Source organism: Scyliorhinus canicula, chromosome 30 (assembly GCF_902713615.1).
Source record: "Scyliorhinus canicula chromosome 30, sScyCan1.1, whole genome shotgun sequence".
In the NCBI taxonomy this organism is placed as follows: domain Eukaryota; kingdom Metazoa; phylum Chordata; class Chondrichthyes; order Carcharhiniformes; family Scyliorhinidae; genus Scyliorhinus; species Scyliorhinus canicula.
In genome coordinates, this window is record NC_052175.1 from 12,983,365 (window position 1) to 13,009,927 (window position 26,563).

The 26,563-nt window shown below is 52.7% G+C and overlaps 1 protein-coding gene across 2 annotated transcripts; it reads left to right on the top strand.

Moving 5' to 3' along the window:
• The first annotated feature begins 5,897 nt into the window (after nucleotides 1-5,897).
• tnfaip8l2b (tumor necrosis factor, alpha-induced protein 8-like 2b) lies at nucleotides 5,898-25,658 on the top strand. 2 transcript variants are annotated; one of them, XM_038787293.1, is made up of 2 exons: nucleotides 5,898-5,997; nucleotides 25,069-25,658. In XM_038787293.1, exon 2 carries the CDS (start codon nucleotides 25,071-25,073, stop codon nucleotides 25,629-25,631), a length of 561 nt encoding a protein of 186 aa, XP_038643221.1. In that variant the 5' UTR covers nucleotides 5,898-5,997; nucleotides 25,069-25,070; the 3' UTR covers nucleotides 25,632-25,658. The 2 variants fall into 2 exon arrangements, with proteins under 2 accessions (XP_038643221.1, XP_038643220.1); XM_038787292.1 differs by lacking the exon at nucleotides 5,898-5,997 and adding an exon at nucleotides 8,531-8,691.
• Nucleotides 25,659-26,563: the final 905 nt, after the last annotated feature.

Genomic DNA, 26,563 nt, shown 5'->3' on the forward strand with positions numbered 1-26,563 from the left:
AGAATCGCGGGAAGGCATCGCAGGTCCGACGACCCATTCCCCCCCCCCCCCCCCCCCGCCCCCCACTGGGTCTGATTACGACTCAGACGCACGGAGAATCCCGGCCCCACGTCGACTCCTGGAAGGAGAGAAGCTGTAACCTGCCTCTGGTTCCCGCCTAACCACTCTCTGCAGACCATTCATAGCGTTCCAGTAGTGAGCTGTGATTGACAGCTCGTTAAAACCACCCGCAGCTTTGATCCAATCATATCCCTTCATGTTTCAGTGGCCTGAGTGGTGAAGCCCCACTGCACCGCATCAAAGGGAGGTAAGTGCAGTGAAATCACACGCGTGAGAGATTAGAATGTACTCAGTGTACTTACATCTCTTTGATGTGGCCAATGTTTCAAAACAGAATTTACAGACATGGATCTCAGGAGCCTTGGTGAGTCACTGTGGTGTGTCTTATAGACGGTGCACACGGCTGCCGCAGTGCGTCGGGTGGTGGGGGGGTGGAGGGGAGTGAATGTCGGTGGGTAGCGTGTCGATCGAGCAGGGCTGCTTTGTCCTGGATGGGGGGGGGGCAGAGGGAGTGAATGTTGGTGGTTAGCGTGTCGATCGAGCGGAGCTGCTTTGTCCTGGATGGGGGGGTGTGGAGGGAGTGAATGTCGGTGGGTAGCGTGTCGATCGAGCGGGGCTGCTTTGTCCTGGATGGGGGTGGGGGGGAGGGAGTGAATGTCGGTGGTTGGCGTGTCGATCGAGCGGGGCTGCTTTGTCCTGGATGGGGGGGGGGGGGGTGGAGGGAGTGAATGTCGGTGGGTAGCGTGTCGATCGAGCGGGGCTGCTTTGTCCTGGATGGGGGGGGGGGGGGGGGGTGGAGGGGGGTGAATGTCGGTGGGTAGCGTGTCGATCGAGCGGGGCTGCTTTGTCCTGGATGGGGGGGGGGTGGAGGGAGTGAATGTCGGTGGTTAGCGTGTCGATCGAGCGGGGCTGCTTTGTCCTGGATGGGGGGGGGTTGGAGGGGGTGAATGTCGGTGGTTGGCGTGTCGATCGAGCGGGGCTGCTTTGTCCTGGATGGGGGGTGGTGGAGGGAGTGAATGTCGGTGGGTAGCGTGTCGATCGAGCGGGGCTGCTTTGTCCTGGATGGTGTCGAGCTTCTCGAGTGTTGTTGGGAGCCACGCTCATCCAGGCAAGTGGAGAGTCTCCCATCGCCCTCCTGACTTGTGTCCTTGTCGATGGTGGACAGGCTTTGGGAGGGGGGTGGGGGTCAGGAGGTGAGTTACTCTCCGCAGGATTCCCAGCCTCTGACCTGCTCTGGCAGCCACAGTATTTATACGGCTGGGTCCAGTTCAGTTTCTGATCAATGGTAACCCCCAGGATGTGGGGGATTCAGCGATGGTAACGCCATTGAATGTCAAGGGGGCGATGGTTAGATTATTTTCTCTGAAGGAGGTGCAGGCCGAACCCACCCCCTCCTTCAAACCCACCCCCACGCGATGAAAGATATAGCTTCAATTCCTCGCATGAACCACGGGCGAACAGTTGATCCCCCCCCCCCAATTGACCCAGCCCACGAGGGTGGAGCATCGCTTTGCGCACAGCAAGATCCCGCGAGCGGGGGACACGGCCCGGAATGGCCACGGAGCGCAGCAGGAGGGCAGCGAGGCGGTTTTGGGTGCGAAGCCCGCCCCTGGTGAATAGCCAGGCCTGCCACCTGGGCGGACGGGTGCCCATGCCCGGGGTGGGAGGGTGGGGGCGTGATCACAGGGTGCATGTGGGACCTGTAACGCTGTGAGCTCCGGTGTAGGACACAGTGGCTGCTTTCGGAGCAGCACGTGACAGTCACTGTTCAGTCTGCTGAGTCTCGGGAGGAAGTGTCTACACCAGCCCAGACAGTCACAGTTTCACAGTGGCTCATCTCTCTCTCTCTATAACTCCCTCTGTTTATCTCTGCCTCTCCCTCTCTCTGTCCCTCAGTGTATATCCTCTCTCTTTCTCACTTTCTCTGATTATCTCTTTTTCTGTCTGTCTCTCTCTCCCTCCATCTATGTCTCTCTGAGTCTCTTTTTCTTTCTCTCTCTACCTCCATCCCTCTTTTGCCATAACTCTCTTTCTCACCATCTCTCTCTGTTTCTCTCCCTCTCTCTCTGCCTCTCTCTCTCTGCCTCTCTCTCTGTCTCTCGATACCTCTTTCCCTCTCTGTCTCTCTCTCTCTGTCTCTCTCTTTCTGTCACTCTCTCTCTCTGCCTCTCTCTCTCTCCCTGTCTCTCTCTCTCTCGCTCTCTCTCTGTCTCCTCTCTCTCCTCTCTGTCTCCTCTCTCTCTCTGTCTCTCTCTGTCTCCCCTCTCTCTGTCTCTCCCTCTGTCTGTCTCTCTCTCTGTCTCTCTCTCTGTCTCTCTCTCTCTGTCTCTCTCTCTCTCTGTCTCTCTCTCTGTCTCTCTCTCTGTCTCTCTCCCTCTCTGTCTCCCTCTCTCTGCCTCTCTCTCTGTCTCTCGCTATCTCTTTCCCTCGCTGTCTCTCTCTCTCTCTGTCTCTCTCTTTCTGTCACTCTCTCTTCCTCTCTGTCTCTTTCTCTATCACTCTCCATCTTAGTCTCCCTCTCTGTCTGTGTGTCTCTCTCTCTCTCTTTGTCTCTCTCTGTCTCTCTCTCTCCCTCTGTCTCTTTCTCTCTCTGTCTCTCTCTCTCTGTCTCTGACTGCCTCTCTCTCTGTCTCTCTGCCTCTCTCTCTCAGTCACTCTGCATCTCTCTGTCTCTCATTCTCTCTGTCTCTCTCTCTCTCTGTTTCTGACTCTCTCTCTGTCTCTGTATCTCTCTCTCTCTCTGTCTCTCTCTTTCTCTCTGTCTCTGCCTGTCTCTCTCTCTCTCTCTGTCTCTCTCTGTCTCTCTCTTTCTCTCTCTTTCTCTCTCTCTGTCTCTCTGTGTCTCTTTCATCCTCTCTGTCTCTGTCTGCCCCTCTCTCTCTGCCTCTCTGTGTCTCTCTCTCTCTGCCCCTCTCTCTCTGTCTCTCTCTCTCTCTCTCTCTGTCTCTCTCTCTCTGCCCCTCTCTCTCTGTCTCTCTCTCTCCCTCTCCCTTTCTCTCTCTCTGAGAGCGGGATGGTGTGCTCCGTCTTCAGGGGGAAAGAGGAAGAGAATCTGCCGGCTGGCAACGATTCCTAAAGCGCCCCTCGGGGACAGGGGGCGCAGAGTACACTGCGGAGGCCGATTTGGCAGGTTGTGGCTGTGCCGTTCCTGTGAAAGAGGAATCGAATCCTGTCACATTCGCTCCCCTGAATTAAACAGGTCCTTGGCAAGGCCGCAACTGGAACGCTCCGAGGGCCTTGGGGCCTGAGGAACGATTCGCTGGGCCACATAACAGAGCTGAGGTTCAGCGGTCGGCCATTTTGGACGGACACCCTGCGTCCCTCAGAGGGTGGGGAATCTTTGGAATCCTGTGTCCCAGAGGGGCGTGGATTCTCGGACCGGGTTTCCCTCTCTCCGCGAGTTCACCGGCGGCGTGGGAGAGGGGGGGGGGGAGAGGACGGGGGTGGTCTCAATGGCGGTAACAAGAGATTTCCGTCACCGGCGAACGGTGCTCAGCCACAAATCACGGGGCTGGATCCAGCCGGAGAGTCCCGCCCGGTAAAAACGTCCAGGGCCTGAGATCGGGGCCTTGTGCCATCGTTCGGGTCACACGTCGCCATTTCCGCACCTTTTGAGGGCCACGCCCCTCTCTCTCGCCTGGTCCTCTGGTGGTGCGCTCTCGAGCCGTCACGTGGAGGCTAACGGAGCCCAATATCCCTCCCTCAATATCTGCGTTCTTCCCCTCTGAGGGTTTACTCCATTTGCAGGTTCCTGGTGAATCCCACCAGTTATGGGCACGGTGGATTCGCACCGCTGCCTCACGGCGCCAGGGACCCAGGTTCGATTCCCGGCCTTGTCTGTGTGTGTGTGTCTGTAGTTTACAAGTTCTCCCCCTGTGTGCGTGGGTTTCCTCCGGGAGCTCCGGCTTCCTCCCACAGTCCAAAGATGTACAGGTTAGGTGGATTGGCCGTGCTGAATTGTCCCTCAGTGTCCAAAGATGTACAGGTTAGGTGGATTCGCCGTGCTAAATTGTCCCTTAGTGCCAAAGATGTACAGTTTGGGTGGATTGGCCGTGCTAAATTGTCCCTTAGTGTCCAAAGATGTGCAGGTTGGGTGGATTGGCCGTGTTAAATTGTCCCTTAGTGTCCAAAGATGTGCAGGTTAGGTGGATTGGCCGTGCTAAATTGTCCCTTAGTGTCCAAAGATGTGCAGGTTAGGTGGATTGTCCGTGCTAAATTGTCCCTTAGTGTCCAAAGATGTACAGGTTGGGTGGATTGGCCGTGCTAAATTGTCCCTTAGTGTCCAAAGATGTGCAGGTTGGGTGGATTGGCCGTGCTAAATTGTCCCTTAGTGTCCAAAGATGTTCAGGTTGGGTGGATTGGCCGTGCTAAATTGTCCCTTAGTGTCCAAAGATGTGCAGGTTGGGTGGATTGGCCGTGCTGAATTGTCCCTTAGTGTCCAAAGATGTGCAGATTGGGTTGATGTGTTTTGGGGATAGGACGGGGGGGGGGGGGGGGGGGGGAGTGGGCTTGGGTGAAGTGTTCCTTCAGCGGGCCGGTGCAGACTCGATGGGCCGAATGGCCTCCTTCTGCACTGAGGGCGTTCTATGATTCTGCGTGTGCCCAGCTGATGTTAACACTGAGAAGGTCCACTACCCTGGGGTGAAACCTGGATCGGGAGAGCCTGTCTCTTTAAATTTTCTTATCCGAATACTTCAGAGGGAAGTGACTGAACAAATTCACAGGAGTCTGCTGATCGCCTTTTGACACAAAGACTATGGAAATACGAAACGAACCACATGACATCGGACAAGATCAGAATAAAAACACATGAATAGGTTTCAAATGTTCACGATTCCTTCACCCCAGCCGTCTCGTACAAATTCGGAAAGATAAAACAACCATTTGCCGTATCTATTTTATATACTCCAATATTCAGGGCGAACCCATTGACGAACTGAGGACAGATGCCACACTGCAGAGTAAATGACAGATGCGACCAAGGCCGCTTCCATGGATTTCGCACCAACCCGCCCAGATGCTTGTGAGCCAGCCGCTTTCACTCCACCTCCCTCTCCCTCATGCGGCTTTCCAATCTCCACATTTGACGAACCTGTCTTGGTATTCTGTCCCAAACGTCACCCCTTCCCCCTCCCCCCCACTCAGGTGGCTTTGACAGGGATCCACCTCCAGGGTTTCAAGCTCACCTCCTGAGACTCCTTTCCTCCGCGTGCTCCCCCTTCCGAGCCCAATACAGACCCTGTTCCAGTTCTGCTCCCTGGGTTGGGATCGCCTTTTTGGGATTGGGCCCCGGGTTGCCGGCCGGCGGACGGGAATGATGGCAACTGCCCAGGCGGGGCCCTGTCTCCGCTGACCCAGAGGCCCCGAGGCGCACTGGGGATTGTAGTTACCCGATCTCCGAGTTGAGCATTGGCGGCGGGCCAGGCTTCGTGCTTGCCGCTCACTGCGTCCCGTAATCCAGAATTGGTCAAGGATTGATTGCCTTGTTTTGGGGATCTTTTTTAATCGAAATTCCTCGGAACACGGGATCGGCGCGACGTGCGAACGGGGTATTTAATTTTGCGGCCGACCCCTCTCTCTGCTACCCAAAGGACAAGAAGGCCCTGACCCAACCGTGATATTTCCTGGCAGATCGGCCATTCCCGTCGGCGATTTAGGGAAGGCCCACTAAAGGGTTAAGGGTCGACGGTTGTGCTAACAAATTATCTAAATTTAGCGAAATTGGTGAACGATTTTATCAGGAAAGGAAGGGCGTTGCAGAAATCTGCCAGGCCGTCTTCGTGAGGCCTAGGCCGTAACCTTGGAAACGAAGCCATATCCTCTCCGCTTCCCCGCCACGGCTGAGCGGCTGAAGTCATTTAGTTTTCTCAGTTAGGAACAATTTCAACTCCCCGGATATTTTGGCCCTCCCAGTGAGGAAGGGGCCGTCGATATTGGGTAAGTGGGTTTTATTTTGCATGGATGCTCCTGGCTCCGGATGGGATGGCGGACACTGTGGCCCAGCGGGAAGGAGGGGAGGAAGGAGGTTTGTTCCCCCCGTTCGTCCCCCCCTCCCTTTCGCCGACTCCCGGTCGGCCCTTCCTCGCTGGAGATCGTCCTTCTCAGTGTCAAATAGTGAGCGGGGGGAGCGGAACGGTGAAAGAGAGAGAGTGAGTGTGTGTGTGTGAGAGAAAGTGTGAGAGAGAGAGGGTGTGTGAGAGAGAGTGTGTCTGTGAGTGTGTGTGTGAAAGAGAGAGTGTGTGAGAGAGTGTGAGAGAGAGAGTGTGTCAGAGGGAGTTTGTGTGAGAGTGTGAGAGAGAGTGTGTGAGAGAGTGAGTGAGAGTGTGAGAGATTGTGAGTGTGAGAGAGAGTGTGAGAGAGAGTGTGTGAGAGAGAGTGTGAGAGTGTGTGTGAGAGTGTGAGAGAGATTGTGAGAATGTGAGAGAGATTGTGAGTGTGAGAGAGAGTGTGTGGGTGTGAGAGAGAGTGTGTGAGAGAGAGTGTGAGAGAGAGTGTGTGAGAGAGTGTGAGTGAGAGTGTGAGAGTGTGAGAGATTGTGAATGTGAGAGAGAGTGTGTGGGTGTGAGAGAGAGTGTGTGAGAGAGAGTGTGAGAGTGTGTGTGAGAGTGTGAGAGATTGTGAGAATGTGAGAGAGATTGTGAGTGTGAGAGAGAGCGTGTGAGTGTGAGAGAGTGTGTGAGAGAGTGTATGAGAGAGTGTGAGTGTGTGTGTGAGAGTGTGTGTGAGAGTGTGTGTGAGAGAGTGTGAGTGAGAGAGAGTGTGAGTGAGAGTGTGAGTGAGAGAGTGTGAGTGAGAGTGTGAGTGAGAGAGTCTGTGTGTGTGTGTGAGAGAGAATGTGAGTGCGTGTGAGAGTGTGTGTGAGAGTGCGTATGAGAGTGTGTGTGAGAGTGCGTATGAGAGTGTGTGTGAGAGAGACGTGTGAGAGGCAGAATGTGTGTAATAGAGTGTGTGTGAGAGAGTGTGTGTGTGGGAGTGCAGCACGGTCGCATAGTGGTTAGCACTGTGGCTTCACAGCACCAGGGTCCCAGGTTCGATTCCCGGCTTGGGTCACTGTCAGTGTGGAGTCTGCACATCCTCCCCGTGTGTGCGTGGGTTTCCTCCGGGTGCTCCGGTTTCCTCCCACAGTCCAAAGATGTGCGGGTTAGGGTGGATTGGCCATGATAAATTACCCTTAGTGTCCAAAATTGCCCTTAGTGTTGGGCGGGGTTACTGGGTTATGGGGATAGGGTGCAGGTGTGGGCTTGGGTAGAGCGCTCTTTCCAAGAGCCGGTGCAGACTCGATGGGCCGAATGGCCTCCTTCTGCCCTGTAAATTCTATGATTCTATGAGCGTGTGTGTATGAGAGATGAATGTGTGTGGGGTATGTGTCTGTGAGTGTGTGTGACTGTGAGTGAGTGTGTGTGGGAGTGTGTGTAAGTGAGTGTGTGTTTCAGTGTGTGAGTGTGTGTGTCAGTGTGTGTGTGCATGTGTGAGTGTGTGTGTGTTTCAGTGTGTGTGTGTGTCAGTGTGTGTGAGTGTGTGAGTGAGTGTGAGTGTGTGTGTAAGTGAGTGTGTGTGGTGTGTGTGTGTAAGTGAGAGTGTGTGGTGTGTGTGTGTGTAAGTGAGTGTGTGTGGTGTGCGTGTGTGTTTCAGTGTGTGTTTGTGTTTGTGTGAGTGTGGGTGTGTGTGTTTGCATGAGCGTGTGTGTCTGTGTGTGCATGTGAGTGTGTGTGCGAGGGAGTGCATGTGAGTGTGTGAGTGAGTGAGTGTGTGTGCATGTGAGTGTGTGTGCGAGGGAGTGCATGTGACTGTGTGAGTGAGTGAGTGTGTGTGCATGTGAGTGTGTGTGTAAGTGAGTGTGTGTGGTGTGTGTGTGTGAGTGTGTGTGGTGTGCGTGTGTGTTTCTGTGTGTGTTTGCGTGAGTGTGTGTGTTAGTGTGTGTGCATGTGAGTGTGTGTGCGAGGCAGTGCGTGTGAGTGTGTGTGTGCGTGTGTCAGTGTGTGTGAGTGTGTGTTTGTGTGAGTGAGCGTGTGTGTTTGTGTTAGTGTGTGTGCATGTGAGTGTGTGTGCGAGGCAGTGCGTGTGAGTGAGTGTGCGTGAGTGTGAGAGGCAGTGAGTTTCTCTCTGTGATGGTGTAGTGGGGAATGTGTGGAGAGTGAGCGAGAGTCTGGGCTGGGGGTGAGCATTGGGCCTAGCAGCAGGTTGCCCCGAGTCTGGTCGATGCCCACAGTTGTTGTAGACCGTGCGTGCGACAGAGATGTCCGGTGAGACTGGAGCAGAGAAGCATTAACTGGGAAATGTGAATCGATGTTGGACAATACAGACAGTTAGAGAGATGGGAAACCAAATGGGCAAGGCTCAAGGCACAGCTGCAGGCGGGCAGGCGCTAATCCCGCGCGGTATTCAGCAGTGACGATGCCTCCGCGCCTGTAGCTTTAATTAAAGGGGCCCCACGCCCAGGCGGCAGCAAGAGGAGGCGCCAGACGGGCCGCCAAGTCTCGCTAGGCCACCTGGGAACAGCTGCAGCGAGAAAAGTGCTGACGGGGTCTGAGGTAGCGAGAGGCTGCTCAAAGGGACGCTTCCTGTCAATGCCCCGAGTCCAGGAGGCAGCCAGGCGTGAGACACATCGGCACGGCCCCCGCTGATCCCGAGGTAAGATTCCGGCGGAACGTTCCAGAGCGAGCTTGCGGACGGTCTGCCGCTGTTATCTCAAACGAACAGTGAGGGCGGACAACTCGACAGGCCCCGGCCTATCTCCCTAGCAACCGGCCTTCCTCACTCTCAGAAGGAACAGAAAGTGGCGTGAGGTTATTATCTGCTTCGTGGTTTCACACTTTTTAACGGCGAAGACTAATTTCGAATTGCGCAACGTGGAGCAAAGGAAGATTCCCTGCTTTCTGCCACACAAGCAATTTACACCCAGTTCGCCCAGGATTGAAACCCGGGCCTAGTTGCGGTGATTGAGCCTAAATCTAGGGCGCCATTGTTGGCTGCAGGGACTACCTTGACTTCAGTTGTTGGGGCTCTCTCAGGAGTTCCAAAAGTAAGAGAATACTTTTTTAAAATGTGGAAGTGTTTCTCGCTGTGAGGCAGACTCACAACTTCTATGTGGTCACCCAACCACATCCTGACCTTCGCTGCCACTCAGCAGCAACAAGTTTTGCTTTGACTTTGACTGTTTCCCGTCTCACATTCCAGTCACGCGTGACGGGGGAGCCAAATAAACTAAAGGAGCCAGAACGTGTCACGCTGTGTGCAAGGACTTCCACAGCACGGGGTTAGATACAGAGTAAAGCTCACTCTACACTGTCCCCCATCAAACACTCCCAGGACAGGTACAGCACGGGGTTAGATACAGAGTAAAGCTCCCTCTACACTGTCCCCATCAAACACTCCCAGGACAGGTACAGCACGGGGTTAGATACAGAGTAAAGCTCCCTCTACACCATCCCCATCAAACACTCCAAGGACAGGTACAGCACGGGGTTAGATACAGAGTAAAGCTCCCGCTACACTGTCCCCATCAAACACTCCCAGGGCAGGTACAGCACGGGGTTAGATACAGAGTAAAGCTCCCTCTACACTGTCCCCATCAAACACTCCCAGGACAGGTACAGCACGGGGTTAGATACAGAGTAAAGCTCCCTCTACACTGTCCCCATTAAACACTCCCAGTTCGGCGCTCCCTCAGTACTGACTCTCCGACAGTGCGGCGCTCCCTCAGTACTGACCCTCTGACAGTGCGGCACTCCCTCAGTACTGACCCTCTGACAGTGCGGCACTCCCTCAGTACTGACCCTCTGACAGTGCAGCACTCCCTCAGTACTGACCCTCCCACAGTGCGGCGCTCCCTCAGTACTGACCCTCCCACAGTGCGGCACTCCCTCAGTACTGACCCTCTGACAGTGTGTCGCTCCCTCAGTACTGACCCTCCCACAGTGCGGCACTCCCTCAGTACTGACCCTCCCACAGTGTGGCGCTCCCTCAGTACTGACCCTCTGACAGTGCGGCACTCCCTCAGTACTGACCCTCTGACAGTGCGGCACTCCCTCAGTACTGACCCTCCCACAGTGCGGCACTCCCTCAGTACTGATACTCCGACAGTGCGGAGCTCCCTCAGTACTGACCCTCCGACAGTGCGGAGCTCCCTCAGTACTGACCCTCTGACAGTGCGGCGCTCCCTCAGTACTGACCCTCTGACAGTGCGGTGCTCCCTCAGTACTGACCCTCTGACAGTGCGGCGCTCCCTCAGTACTGACCCTCCCACAGTGTAGAGCAGGAGAGAATGTGGGACTCGCTCCCACAGGGAGTGGGGGAGAATGTGGGACTCGCTCCCACGGGGAGTGGGGGAGAATGTGGGACTCGCTCCCACGGGCAGTGGGGGTGAATGTGGGACTCGCTCCCACAGGGAGTGGGGGAGAATGTGGGACTCACTCTCATGGGGAGTGGGGGGAGAATGTGGGACTCGCTCCCACGGGGAGTGGGGGAGAATGTGGGACTCGCTCCCACGGGGGAGTGGGGGAGAATGTGGGAATCGCTCCCACGGGGAGTGGGGGAGAATGTGGGACTCGCTCCCACGGGGAGTGGGGGGGAGAATGTGGGACTCGCTCCCACGGGGAGTGGGGGAGAATGTGGGACTCGCTCCCACGGGGAGTGGGGGAGAATGTGGGACTCGCTCCCACGGGGAGTGGGGGAGAATGTGGGGCTCGCTCCCACGGGGAGTGGGGGAGAATGTGGGACTCGCTCCCACGGGGAGTGGGGGAGAATGTGGGACTCATTCCCACGGGGAGTGGGGGAGAATGTGGGTCTTGCTCCCACGGGGAGTGGGGGGAGAATGTGGGACTCGCTCCCACAGGGAGTGGGGGAGAATGTGGGACTCGCTCCCACGGGGAGTGGGGGAGAATGTGGGACTCGTTCCCACGGGGAGTGGGGGAGAATGTGAGACTCACTCCCACAGGTGAATAGCGGAGATACATTGAAGTGGGAGAGGGAGGCTGGATAAATACTTGAGGGGGAGAGGGTTTGCAGGATTATGGCGATGGGAGTGAGAGGTAGAGTGGGGTAGGGGCAGGGGGGACATGTGGGATGAGGGCCCGAATGGATTGTAACAGCTCCAGGATGTTCGGTGTCATTCCCAGGACATTGTAAACGGACCATGCGGGGTTAAAAGCCTTGTGGAAGGATTGGGGAAGTGGGGAATGGTTTGAGCTCCAGACAGCCCATCTCGGAGGGTGCAAGGCAGAGAGAGTCTCACTGTGACTCGACACCCTGCCAGCCAGGGCAGCAAGCCCAGATTGCCAGCTGCACACGGGGTCCCAGGGCAGGGGCCAGGCTGTGTTTCACACAGCAGCTAAACAATTCCAGCAAGCAGGAATAGCACGGAGCGTCCAGCTGCATCCGATCACACACACACACACACTCTCACACTCACACTCACACACACACTCTCACACACTCTCTCTCACACACACACACACACTCACACACACTCTCACACTCACACACACACTCTCTCTCACACACTCTCACACTCTCTCTCACACACACACTCTCTCACACACTCTCTCTCACACACTCTCTCTCACACACACTCTCACACACACTCTCACACACTCTCACACACACACTCTCTCTCACACACACTCTCACACTCACACACACACTCTCTCTCACACACACTCACACACACTCTCACACTCACACACACTCTCACACTCACACTCTCACACACTCTCTCTCACACACACTCTCACACACACTCTCACACACACACTCTCTCTCACACACACACTCTCACACTCACACACACACTCTCTCTCACACACTCTCACACTCTCTCTCACACACACACTCTCTCACACACTCTCTCTCACACACACTCTCACACACACTCTCACACACTCTCACACACACACTCTCTCTCACACACACTCTCACACTCACACACACACTCTCTCTCACACACTCTCACACTCTCTCTCACACACACTCTCTCTCACACACACACTCTCACACTCACACACACACACTCTCTCACACACACTCTCACACACACACTCTCACACTCACACACACTCTCACACTCACACACACACACTCTCTCTCTCCCACACACTCTCACACACACACACACTCTCTCTCACACACTCACTCTCACACACACTCTCTGTCTCTCACACTCTCACACACACACACACACTCTCTCTCTCCCACACACTCTCTCACACACACTCTCTCTCTCTCACTCTCTCACACACACACACTCTCTCTCACACACTCAGTCTCACACACACACTCTCGCACTCTCTCACACACTCACTCACACACACACACTCACTCTCACACACACACACTCTCACACTCACACACTCTCACACACTCTCTCACACACACACACTCACTCTCACACACACTCTCACACACTCTCACACACACTCTCACACACACACACTCACACACTCTCTCACACACACACTCTCCCTCACACACACAATTTCTCTCACACACAGTCTCTCACACACACAGACACTCACACACAGTCTCTCTCACTCACACACTCACACACACGCACTCTCACACACACACTCGCAATCACACACACACACTGTCGGAGGATCAGTACTGAGGGAGCGCTGCACTGTCGGAGGGTCAATACTGAGGGAGCTCCGCACTGTCGGAGGGTCAGTACTGAGGGAACGCCGCACTGTCGGAGGGTCAGTACTGAGGGAGCGCCGAACTGTCAGAGGGTCAGTACTGAGGGAGCGCCGCACTGTCAGAGGGTCAGTACTGAGGGAGTGCTGCACTGTGGGAGGGTCTGTACTGAGGGAGCGCCGCACTGTCAGAGGGTCAGTACTGAGGGAGTACCGCACTGTCAGAGGGTCTGTACTGAGGGAGTGCTGCACTGTCAGAGGGTCAGTGCTGAGTGAGTGCTGTACTGTCAGAGGATCAGTACTGAGGGAGTGCCGCACTGTGGGAGGGTCAGTACGGAGGGAGTGCCGCACTGTGGGAGGGTCAGTACGGAGGGAGTGCCGCACTGTGGGAGGGTCAGTACTGAGGGAGCGCTGCACTGTCAGAGGGTCAGTACTGAGGGAGTGCCGCACTGTCAGAGGGTCAGTACTGAGGGAGTGCCGCACTGTCAGAGGGTCAGTACTGAGGGAGTGCCGCACTGTCAGAGAGTCAGTACTGAGGGAGTGCCGCACTGTCAGAGGGTCAGTACTGAGGGAGTGCCGCACTGTCAGAGGGTCAGTACTGAGGGAGTGCCGCACTGTGGGAGGGTCAGTACTGAGGGAGCGCCGCACCGTGGGAGGGTCAGTACTGAGGGAGCGCCGCACTGTCAGAGGGTCAGTACTGAGGGAGTGCTGCACTGTCGGAGGGTCAGTACTGAGGGAGTGCCGCACTGTCAGAGGGTCAGTACTGAGGGAGTGCTGCACTGTCAGAGGGTCAGTGCTGAGGGAGCGCCGCACTGTCGGAGGGTCAGTACTGAGGGAGTGCCGCACCGTGGGAGGGTCAGTACTGAGGGAGTACCGCACTGTCGGAGGGTCAGTACTGAGGGAGTCCATCAACCAACATGACAGACAATAAAACATTCCCGGCTGCACGAACGTTGTGACAGGCACTAGAGAAATGCAGCTTGTTGGCCTTTGTTGTTCGATGCTCAGAGCTGTACAGCTGGCCTCTGGACCCTGTCCAGTTCCACTCCCTCCCAGGAGAGATTGGCGGGCTGCTTCCCAGAGACCCGAAGCTTTCCGCCGGTGCTTGCCGAGGCTGTGACACCCCGAATCTGAAGGCAGGAGGCACCCCAGGGTACGTGAGCGGGCGCCGGAGGGAATGCCAGCTGAACGCATCTCGAGGTACCCAGTCGCTTTGGGTCCAGCCTCGCCCTGTGGACCTGTCCGACCCTTGAGTGAGGCTGAGGACCCTCGCAGGCCTCTCTTCCCCCGGGCTTCTACAGCGCTCGCTGCTCTGCTAGCAACATGCTGGAGGGAGGGAGGAAGGGGCATTGATACCCTCGATCCGGAGTGGGGAAGCGAGGGAAGCTTTTTCAATTTTCTCTCTGTTCCTCCCCCCCCCCCTCCGAGCCCCCTGCCAACTCAGCACGAGCAGCGGGCATCAGGACCTGAGGGAAACCCAGTCTTCCTGCCCAGCTGCGATGGCACCCACAGTCGAATAGTATGCGCTCATTGGCTGTCGGGGCTCCAGCTTACTGAGCAACGGCTGCGCCTGCGTTTCACCATCCTGGACTCCAAATCCGACTATTCCCGCCACTCTGAGCTCCCTACCTCCGACACCCCCTCCCTATCTCTGTAACCTCCTCCAGCCCCTACACCCTTCCTCCCTATCTGTAACCTCCTCCAGCCCCTACACCCCCTCCCTACCTCTGTAACCTCCTCCAGCCCCTACACCCCCTCCCTATCTCTGTAACCTCCTCCAGCCTCTACATCCCCTCCCTATCGCTGTAACCTCCTCCAGCCCCTACTCCCTCCCTATCTCTGTAACCTCCTCCAGCCCCTACACCCCCTCCCTATCTCTGTAACCTCGTCCACCCCCTACACCCCCTCCCGATCTCTGTAACCTCAGACACCCCCTCCCTATCTCTGTAACCTCCGACACCCCCTCCCTCTCTGTAACCTCCTCCAGCCCCTACACCCCCTCCCTATCTCTGTAACCTCCTCCATCCCCGACACCCCCTCCCTATCTCTGTAACCTCCTCCAGCCCCTACACCCCCTCCCTATCTCTGTAACATAGAACATAGAGAAATACAGCACAGAACAGGCCCTTCGGCCCACAATGTTGTGCCGAACTTTTGTCCTAGGTTAATCATAGATTATCATAGAGTTTTGGACACTAAGGGCAATTTAACACGGCCAATCCACCCAACCTGCACATCTTTGGACTGTGGGAAGAAACCGGAGCACCCGGAGGAAACCCACGCACACACGGGGAGAACGTGCAGACTCCGCACAGACAGTGACCCAAGCCGGGAATCGAACCTGGGACCCTGGAGCTGTGAAGCAATTGTGCTATCCACAATGCTAACGTGCTGCCCTTAAGAAGTTAACCTACACCCCATCATTCTACCCTAATCCATGTACCTGTCCAATATCCGCTTGAAGGTCCCTAACGTTTCCGACTCAACTACTTCCACAGGCAGTGCATTCCATGCCCCCACTACTCTCTGGGTAAAGAACCTACCTCTGACATCCCCCCTATATCTTCCACCATTTACCTTAAATTTATGTCCCCTTGTAATAGTTTGTTCCACCCGGGGAAAAAGTCTCTGACTGTCTACTCTATCTATTCCCCGGATCATCTTATAAACCTCTATCAAGTCGTCCCTCATCCTTCTCCGTTCTAATGAGAAAAGGCCTAGCACCCTCAACCTTTCCTCGTAAGACCTACTCTCCATTCCAGGCAACGTCCTGGTAAATCTCCTTTGCACCTTTTCCAAAGCTTCCACATCCTTCCTAAAATGTGGCGACCAGAACTGTACACTTTCCTCCAAATGTGGCCGTACCAAGGTTTTGTACAGCTGCATCATCACCTCACGGCTCTTAAATTCAATCCCTCTGCTAATGAACGCGAGCACACCATAGGCCTTCTTCACAGCTCTATCCACTTGAGTGGCAAACTCCAGCCTCTACACCCCCTCCCTATCTCTGTAACCTCCTCCAACCCCTACACCCCCTCCCTATCTCTGTAACCTCCTCCAGCCCCTACACCCCCTCCCTATCTCTGTAACCTCCTCCAGTCCCTACACCCCCTCCCTATCTCTGTAAGCTCCTCCAGCCCCTACACCCCCTCCCTATCTCTGTAACCTCCTCCAGCTCCCTACACCCCCTCCCTATCTCTGTAACCCCCTCCAGCCCCTACACCCCCTCCCTTTCTCTGTAACCTCCTCCAGCTCCCTACAACCCTCCGAGATCTCTGCGCTCCTCCAATCCCGGCCCCTCGAGCATCCCCCTCGATTCCAATCGCTCCGCCATTGGCGGCCGTGCCTTCAGCTGCCTGGGGGGGGTTGGCTTGATCTGTGTGTGTGTGTGAGCGGTCCCCCTGTGGCATTGCTCAATCATTCCTTCTTGAATGGTGCAGAATGCTGGTTCGAGGGATGGGTTGATGGACGGTCAGTGATAAATATGGAAGCAAAATGAAAATGAAATGTACGATTAAATCGGGTGGAAGTTTAAAGGGGTAGAGAAAGAGATGCGCAGAAAATGCAGAGACGCAAAGTGTTCTGTTAGCCACAAAGAGATAACTAAACAGGTCGATAAACAGATGTGATATTTACAGGGTCACAGAATTGGTACAGTGCCGCCAGAAGCCATTCTTCCCATCACGCCTGCACCAAATGAGCAATGCACTCAGTGCTATACTCTCTCCGTGAACCTGCACATTCATCAGCATCAGATGACTGACGAACCAAGCTGTACTTTATCGTTACAAGTAGAGAAAGCAGCCACAGAACATAAACTGTGAGGCGGGGCTCAGACACTTGAATTAATTCGTTGGATGGAACCTAAAGTCATTCGGGAAGTTAGGAGATCAGAGAGATGGTCTTCGATGGGAGAGTTAGGGGATTAGAGGGATGGTCTTCGATGGAGGGTTAGGGGATTAGAGGGATGGTCTTCGATGGGTGAGTTTGGGGATAAGAGGGATGGTCTTCGATGGGGGAGTTAGGGGATGGGTTGGATGGTCTTCGATGGGAGAGTTGGGGATTAGAGGAATGGTCTTCGATAGAGGAGTTAGGGGTTTAGAGGGATCAGAGTGTTGGTCTTCGATGGGAGAGTTAGGGCATTAGAGGGATGGTATTCAATGGGAGAGTTAGGGGATTAGAGGGATCATCTTTGATGGGTGAGTTAGGTGATTAGAGGGATGGTCTTCGATGGGGGAGTTAGGGGATTGGAGGGATGGTCTTCGACCGGAGAGTTAGGGGATTAGAGGGATGGTCTTGGATGGGAGGGTTAGGGGATTAGAGGGATGGTCTTCGATGGGAGGGTTAGGGGATTAGAGAGATGGTCTTCGATGGGAGATTTAGGGCATCAGAGGGATGGTCTTCGATGGGAGAGTTAGGAGATTAGAGGGATGGTCTTCAATGGGAGAGTTAGGAGGTTAGAGGGATGGTCTTCGATGGGAGAGTTAGGAGATTAGAGGGATGGTCTTCAATGGGAGAGTTAGGGGATTAAAGGGATGGTCTTTGATGGGAGAGTTAGGGGATTAAAGGGATGGTCTTCGATGGGAGAGTTAGGGGATTAGAGGGATGGTCTTCGATGGGAGAGTTAGGGGATTAGAGGGATGGTCTTCGATGGGAGAGTGAGGTGATTAGAGGGATGGTCTTCGATGGGGGAGTTAGGGGATTGGAGGGATGGTCTTCGACGGGAGAGTTAGGGGATTAGAGGGATGGTCTTCGATGGGAGAGTTAGGGGATTAGAGGGATGGTCTTCGATGGGAGAGTTAGGGGATTAGAGGGATGGTCTTCGATGGGAGAGTTAGGGGATCAGAGGGATGGTCTTCGATGGGAGAGTTAGGGGATTAGAGGGATGGTCTTCGATGGGAGAGTGAGGTGATTAGAGGGATGGTCTTCGATGGGGGAGTTAGGGGATTGGAGGGATGGTCTTCGACGGGAGAGTTAGGGGATTAGAGGGATGGTCTTCGATGGGAGAGTTAGGGGATTAGAGGGATGGTCTTCGATGGGAGAGTTAGGGGATTAGAGGGATGGTCTTCGATGGGAGGGTTAGGGGATTAGAGGGATGGTCTTCGATGGGAGGGTTAGGGGATTAGAGAGATGGTCTTCGATGGGAGAGTTAGGGGATTAGAGGGATGGTCTTCAATGGGAGAGTTAGGGGATTAGAGGGATGGTCTTCGATGGGAGGGTTAGGGGATTAGAGTGATGGTCTTCGATAGGAGAGTTAGGGGATTAGAAGGATGGTCTTCGATGGAGAGTTAGGAGATTAGAGGGATGGTCTTCGATGGGAGAGTTAGGGGATTAGAGGGATGGTCTTCCATTGGGAGAGTTAGGGGATTAGAGGGATGGTCTTAGATGGGAGAGTTAGGGGATTAGAGGGATGGTCTTCGATGGGAGAGTTAGGGGATTAGAGGGATGGTCTTCGATGGGAGAGTTAGGGGATTAGAGGGATGGTCTTCGATGGGAGAGTTAGGGGATTAGAGGGATGGTCTTCGATGGGTGAGAGGGGATTAGAGGGATGGTCTTCGATGGGAGAGTTAGGGGATTAGAGGGATGGTCTTCGATGGGAGAGTTAGGGGATTAGAGGGATGGTCTTCGATGGGAGAGTTAGGGGATTAGAGGGATGGTCTTCGATGGGAGAGTTAGGGGATTAGAGGGATGGTCTTCAATGGGAGAGTTAGGGGATTAATGGGGTGGTATTCAATGGGAGAATTAGAAGATTAGAAGGATGGTCTTCAATGGAAGAGTTACGGGATTATAGGGATGGTCTTTGATGGGAGAGTTAGGGGATTAGAGGGTTGGTCTTCGATGGGAGAGTTAGGGGATTAGAGGGTTGGTCTTCGATGGGAGAGTTAGGGGATTAGAGGGATGGTCTTTGATGGGAGAGTTAGGGGATTAGAGGGATGGTCTTCGATGGGAGAGTTAGGGAATTATAGGGATGGTCGATGGGAGAGTTAGGGGATTAGAGGGATGGTCTTTGATGGGAGAGTTAGAGGATTAGAGGGATGGTCTTCAATGGGAGAGTTAGGGGATTAGAGGGATGGTCTTCGATGGGAGAGTTAGGGGATTAGAGGGATGGTCTTTGATGGGAGAGTTAGGGGATTAGAGGGATGGTCTTCAATAGGAGAGTTAGGGGATTAGAGGGATGGTCTTCAATGGGAGAGTTAGGGGATTAATGGGGTGGTATTCAATGGGAGAATTAGAGGATTAGAAGGATGGTCTTCAATGGAAGAGTTACGGGATTATAGGGATGGTCTTTGATGGGAGAGTTAGGGGATTAGAGGGTTGGTCTTCGATGGGAGAATTAGAGGATTAGAGGGATGGTCTTCGATGGGAGAGTTAGGGTATTAGAGGGCTGGTCTTCGATGAGAGAGTTAGAGGATTAGAGGGATGGTCTTCGGTGGGAGAGTTAGGGGATTGGAGGGATCGTCTTCGATGGGGGAGTTAGGGGATTAGAGGGATGGTCTTCGATGGGAGAGTTGGGGGATTAGCGGGATTGTTATGGGCCTGGGTTTAGAAAGCTCCAAATTATAGTATGGAGTTCACCTGACCTCTAACTGTTTATTGATTTTGGCCACGATGAGGACAGGTGTTACTCAACAGAGTTCTTCGGCGCTTTTAATCAAAAAACAAGCTTTCTTCTCAGAATTTAGTTGGCATTAGTATAAACACACAGTAAGAATTTTTTTAAAAATTAAAAACATTAAGACTTCACATCGCTACAGTAATCTATGTATAACCTTAATGAAATCCCCTTTAACTGTTCCAATTCAATAACAAAATCCATGTAAAACCAGAAATCCCTTTTCAAAGGTGCGGCCCAGCACACGGCCATCGCACTGGTATAAGGATGGTTATTGATGCTCTGTTCTCCTTTTCTTTTGTTCAATAAATTTAGAGTTGCCAATTATTTTTTTCCAGTTAAGGGGTAATTTAGCGTGGCCAATCCACCTAGCCTGCACATCTTTGGGTTGTGGGGGTGAGACCCATGCAAACACGGGGAGAATGTGCAAACTCCACATGGACAGTGACCTGGGGCCGGGATCGAACCCGGGTCCTCGGCAGGCATGAGGCAGCAGTGCTAACCACTGTGCCACCGCTGTTCCTCTTTTCAAACAGCAGGTTTGACTTCCAGAAAGCAATTTATCTCTTTTAGGTTATCACGCAGTCTGGAACCAGTTTTTAAAATGAAGATAGAGAAACACGTCTTTCAACACAGTGCCACAGCCCAGCTCCACCCACACAATGACATCACTGAAGCCACGTGATAAGACAAAAACATTTCCTAAAGGCGCACTCCAATGACACCTCCCCCCAAGAAAAAAAATAAACCATTCACTTCAAAGATGGTTTCACCTTTTTTTACTTGCCCACTAATAGCAATCGACATTAAACATAGATTTGTTTAAACAAAAGCAAAACATTTTCAGTTAGTCAGTCCATTTCAGTTCTTTGTATTCCTGCAGCTGGTATCACTCTCAATTGACTGTCTCTTTGGACAAGGAGGTATGTGCACGATCCATCCATTTCTCTACACCTCGGCATTATTCTTTGCAGTCAGGTGCTTTAGTTCAATGCGATCACAGCGCCCCTTGTAAATCCCCCACACAGGAGCCGTGGTTAACACAGCCTTCAGGCCGTCAAATGCCTGTTGAGACTCCGCTGTCCGCTGAAATTTGCATCGCTTCTTCAGCAAGTCCGTCAGTTGAGCGACCACGCTGCTAAAATTCGGCACAAATGTACGGCAAAAACCACTCACGAAATCGCATTATTTCCCTTTGCGTCGAGAGTATTGGAAACTCCCCAATTAATCTTCACATCCCGTGTGACCGTTCGACCCTGTCCGATTGTTTGTCCTAGAAAAGCGACTTGGGCTTTTCCAAATTCACTTTGGCTCGGTTTATCATCAAACCCGCCTCCTGAAGCAGATCAGATGCTTCAAATGTTCTTTCCATGTCTGACTAAAAATCAAAGATTGACTAGCTCCTGTATCTCTTAAAATTGTGACTTCTTTGCCTACTCCTCCTGATACACATGAATAAACTTTACCCACACAAGTAAATTCTCTAAAGAGATCTGGCACATTCTTATCAATCACCTCTTGATCAGGCTGTACAATCTTTTGCACCTCCTTCGCGTCCCTTGGGCTTTCCTTTACCACTTTAACAAACCCCACTGTCTTATCCTGTTTTACCACATCAGCCTTCCCAGTGCTTTTCTTCAACCATCAACACTGTGACTTTACACGGCCTAGTTTATTACAGTGAAAACATCTGAAACTTTCCATTTCGCTTCCACCCTCCTGGATTTCTTTTTTAATCTGAGGTACACTCTCCTTATTATCGCCCATCAGATCACCTTTACCTTTACCACTTGAGTATTTCTCATGTCCCCAGTTTCTATCCCTCACAGGGTGAATTTGATGTCGGAAACCAAGCTTTGATTTATGAACTAATTCATAATCATCTGCCATTTCTGCTGCTAACCTCGCAGTTTTAACCCTCTGCTCTTCCACATGAGTTCTCACTACATCAGGAATTGAATTTTTAAACTCCTCCAAAATTATAATTTCTCTGAGAGCTTCATACGTTTATTCAAAGCCCTTATCCACCGATCAAAATTACTCTGTTTGATCCTTTCAAACACCATGTAAGTTCGACCAGGTTCTTTCCTTAAATTTCTAAACCTTTGTCTGTAAGCTTCAGGCACTAGCTCATATGCACCTAAGATGGATTTTTTCACTTCCTCGTGCGTCCCAGATACCTACTCCAGTAGTGATGCAAACACTTCACTAGCTCTACCTACCAGCTTTGTTTGAATCAGTAATACCCACATGTCCTGTGGCCATTTCCCTTGTTTAGCTACCTTCTCAAATGAAATGAAACAGGCTTCTACATCCTTCTCATCAAACCTTGGCAATGCTTGGACATATTTAAATAGATGCCCACCAAGCCTTTGACTATGACGTTCTTGCTCACTACCCTCATCACTATCCTCTGACTGTACATTTCTCTTTACAAATGCCAATTCTAACTGACTGTCACGTTTCATGGGCAGTTTCTGAAGTTCAAAGTCTCTCTCGTTTTCTTTTTCCCTTATCTGTGCCTCCCTTCCTCTCGCTTTTTGTTCTGCTCGGGTTATTCTTTCTTTTTCCCTTTCTTCTCTCTCCTTTTCTTTTTCCCTGATCTGTACCTCCCTTTCTCATTCTTTTTCCCTCGTTTTGTATTCAAGCTGCTTTAATTCTTTTTCAAGTTCAAGCAAGTTAGACAAAGGAGAACCAGTGGATGTGATTTATTTAGATTTCCAGAAGGCCTTTGAAAGGGTGTCGCACTAGCAGACTGTTAAATAAGTTAAGAGCCCATGGTGTTCAGGGTAAGATCCTGGCATGGAGAGAGGATTGGCTGACTGGCAGAAGGCAGAGAGGGGGGATAAAGGGGTCTTTTTCAGGATGGCAGCCGGTGACTAGTCATAGACCATAGAATCATAGATCATAGAATTTACAGTGCAGAAGGAGGCCATTCGGCCCATCGAGTCTGCACCGGCTCCTGGAAAGAGCACCCTACCCAAGGTTAACACCTCCACCCATAACCCAGTAACCCCACCCAACACTAAGGGCAATTTTGGACACTAAGGGCAATTTAGCGTGGCCAATTCACCTAACCTGCACATCTTTGGACTGTGGGAGGAAACCGGAGCACCCGGAGGAAACCCACGCACACACAGGGAGGATGTGCAGACTCCACACAGACAGTGACCCAAGCCGGGAATCGAACCTGGGATCCTGGAGCTGTGAAGCGATTGTGCTATCCACAATGCTACCGTGCTGCCCAAAGCTGGTGTACCTCTGGGGTCTGTGCTGGGACCACAACTTTTCACAATATACATTAATGATCTGGAAGAAGGAACTGAAGGCACTGTTGCTAAGTTTGCAGATGATACAAAGATCTGTAGATGGGACAGGTAGTATTGAGGAAGCAAGGGGGCTGCAGAAGGACTTGGACAAGCTAGGAGAGCAGGCAATGAAGTGGCAGATGGGATACAATGTGGAAAAGTGTGAGGCTATGCACTTTGGAAGGAGAAATGGAGGCATAGACTATTTTCTAAACGGGGAAAATGCTTCGGAAAGCAGAAGCACAAAGGGACTTGGGAGTCCTTGTTCACGATTCTCTTCAGGTTAATGTGCAGGTTCAGTCGGCAGTTAGGAAGGCAAATGCAATGTTAGCATTCATGTCAAGAGGGCTAGAATACAAGACCAGGGATGTACTCCTGAGGCTGTATAAGGCTCTGGTCAGACCCCATTTGGAGTATTGTGAGCAGTTTTGGGCGCTGTATCTAAGGAAGGATGTGCTGGGACTTGGAAAGGGTCCAGAGGAGATTCACAAGAATGATCCCCGGAATGAAGAGCTTGTCGTATGAGGAATGTTTGAGGACTCTGGGTCTGGACTCGGAGTTTAGAAGGTGAGGGATCTTATTCAACCATACAATATTCTGCGAGGCCTGGATAGAGTGGAAGTGGAGAGGATGTTTCCACTTGTAGGAAAAACTAGAACCAGAGGGCACCATCTCAGACTAAAGGGACGATCCTTTGAAACAGAGATGAGGAGGAATTTCTTCAGCCAGAGGGTGGTGAATCTGTGGAACTCTTTGCCGCAGAAGGCTGTGGAGGCCAAATCACTGAGTGTCTTTAAGACAGAGATAGGTAGGATCTTGATTAATAAGGGGGATCATGGGTTATGGGGAGAAGGCAGGAGAATGGGGATGAGAAAAATATCAGCCATGATTGAATGGCGGAGCAGACTCAATGGGCCGAGTGGCCTAATTCTGTTCCTATGTCTTATGATCTATAATTGATTCTTGCCATTTCCAATGATTCTGACTGTGTCTTCGGCGAATTTAAATGCTCATCTACCGCCACAATTACCTCTTATTTTGGTACATTGTCAGGCAATGTTAACTGCAATGTTTTTGCCAAATCTAAAAGCCTTTTTATTAGTCTCTGTAAGGTACTGCGTGTGACCTTCTCCACCCCCAAAAACCTCTTCTGAAGGAGTCATTGTCCACACACACTCCCTATTTAAACTTGAATACAACACTGTCTTTAAGGTCACTCAGCCAACCCAATCACGAAAGTTAGACTTTTATCCCGGACGAGCCCCCAATTGTGTTATGGGCCAGGGTTCCCCAAAGTATATCATGGAGTTCACCTGATGTACAACCTTTGATCGATTTTGGCTACGATGAGCACAAGAGCCTGCCTTTCAGTTGTTAGGCGCTTTTAATTAAAAAATAAGCTTTATTATATAAATTTAGTTAACATTTAAACAGACACAGTATGATTTTTTATCAACTACAAACATAAAGACCCCACCCAGCTACAGTAATCTATGTATAACCCTTAATGAATTCCCCCTTAACTGTTCCAATTCAATAACAAAATTAAAGTAAAACCCGAAACCCCTTTTCAAAGATGCGGCCATCCCACGGCACTCTCACCGGTATAAGACTTGTTATTGATACTCTGTCCCTCTTTTCAAACAGCGGGTTTGAATCCCTTCCAGAAAGCAATTATCTTGTTTCCGTTATCAAGCAGACTGGAAACAGCTTTTTAAAATGATGATAGAGAGAGACACGTCTTTCGATCTGGGCAGTTCAAACCAGTCCAAGCGCAAAGGGGAAGTAAAACCCGGAGCCACTGCCCAGTAAAACCCAGAGCCACAGCCCAGTAAAACCCAGAGCCACAGCCCAGTAAACCCCAGATCCGCAGCCCAGTAAAACCCAGAGCCACAGCCCAGTAAAACCCAGAGCCACAGCCCACCCCCACAATGACATCACTGAAGCCATGTGACAAGACAAAAAACTTTCTCCAAGGGACATTCCCATGATCGGATGGTCTTCAATGGGAGAGTTAGGGGATTAAGGGGATGGTCTTCGATGGGACAGTTGGGGGATTAGAGGGATGGTCTTCGAGGGAGAGTTGGGGGATTAGAGGGATGGTCTTCTCTTCGGGCTTGGGGATGAAACGTGAGATGAAAGGTCTTGCTGTCAGTTCCATGTGTTGGAAGTCCAGTCCCAGCTCTCGGTGAGGGAGAGGAACGAGAGGTGGTTGACCTGTCTGGTGGAAAGACATCCACTGGTACACGTTTGAATCTTGGTCCCTTGGGTGAGCGGAGGGTGGGTGAACATCCTTTCCCGAGCACTAGCGTTAGAGATCGAGGGAGGCTTCCACAGGACTGGGGACATGACTGTTTATAAATAAGGATGGCCTATCGGAGAGTTGGGCCACGTAATTAGCCTGGTGCTGTCCTATTCTCCATTACTCTCGCTTTCTCTCTCTCTCTCTGTGTGGCAGGAATGGAGTCCTTCAGCTCCAAGGATCTGGCCATGAAGGCCCAGAAGAAGATTCTGAGTCGGATGGCCTCCAAGACCATGGCGCAGTTCTTCATCGACGACACCAGCGCCGAGATCCTCGACGAGCTCTACCGCGTCTCCAAGGAGTTCACGGGCAACAGGGCGGAGTCGCAGAAGGTGCTGAAGAACCTGGTGAAGGTGGCGGTGAAGATCGGCGTGCTGTACCGCCACCAGAGGTTCAGCAAGCAGGAGCTGGCCCTGGCCGAGGAATTCAAGAGGAAGCTGCACCAGGGCGCCATGACGGCCGTCAGCTTCCACGAGGTGGCGTTCACCTTCGAGCAGAGCGTGATGACGGAGCTGCTGGGCGAGAGCCGGGACCTCCTGCTCAGGCTGGTGGAGGGGCACCTCACCCCCAAGTCCCACGGCCGCATCAGCCACGTCTTCGACCACTTCGCCAACGTCGACCTCCTGACGAAGCTCTACGCCCCGGACGGGGCTTACCCGGCCCACCTGCAGAAGATCTGCGCGGGGCTCAACAAACTGATCGAAGAGGGGACGCTATAGGGCCGCTCTGACCAACGGCCGGGGTGGTGGGAGGGGGAAGGGGGGGGGAGCGGCGGGCGGGCGGGGGAGGGGGGGTTCGGTACTGCACGACACCAGGCCTGAAGGCACTGAGGACAATAAATGGACATGCCAGAACTGTTGGCGTCGCGGTGGGAGGACGAACACGGGAGGGATAACCTTTAACCTCTGTACGGAAACGGGAAACCGATGGGCGAGGTACCACTGGAATAAAAAAAAACACACACACACCCGCGCCTGGTGTTATTCCGCAGAGCGCAGCCCGCTATGTACAAGCCACCCCATCCCCAAGACGTGGAGAGATCTCCAAAGAACACGGGTCAGGAGGTACCAAGGCCTCGGTTCTCCATTTATTCCCATTCCTGCTATTCCGCCATCTTCCGTTCCTAGACGTTCGCCAATATTGCTGCTCTCCTGTATCTCGACGCGAATCAATTCCTGCACCCAATGAGATTATCATTGAATTTACAGTGCAGGAGGCCATTTGGCCCATCGAGTCTGCACCGGCTTTTGGAAAGAGCACCCTACCCAAGGTCAACACCTCCACCCCATCCCCATAACCCAGTAACCCCACCCAACACTAAGGGCAATTTTGGACACTAAGGGCAATTTATCGTGGCCAATCCACCTAACCTGCACATCTTTGGACTCTGGGAGGAAAACCGGAGCACCCGGAGGAAACCCACGCGCACAGGGGGAGGATGTGCAGACTCCGCACAGACAGTGACCCGAGCCGGAATCGAACCTGGGTCCCTGGAGCTGTGAAGCAATTGTGCTAACCACAATGCTACCGTGCTGCCCTTAAGAACAAATTAATCTACACTCCATTATTCTACCTTAATCCATATGCCTATCCAATAGCTGCTTGAAGGTCCCTAATGTTTCCGACTCAACTACTTCCACAGGCAGTGCAT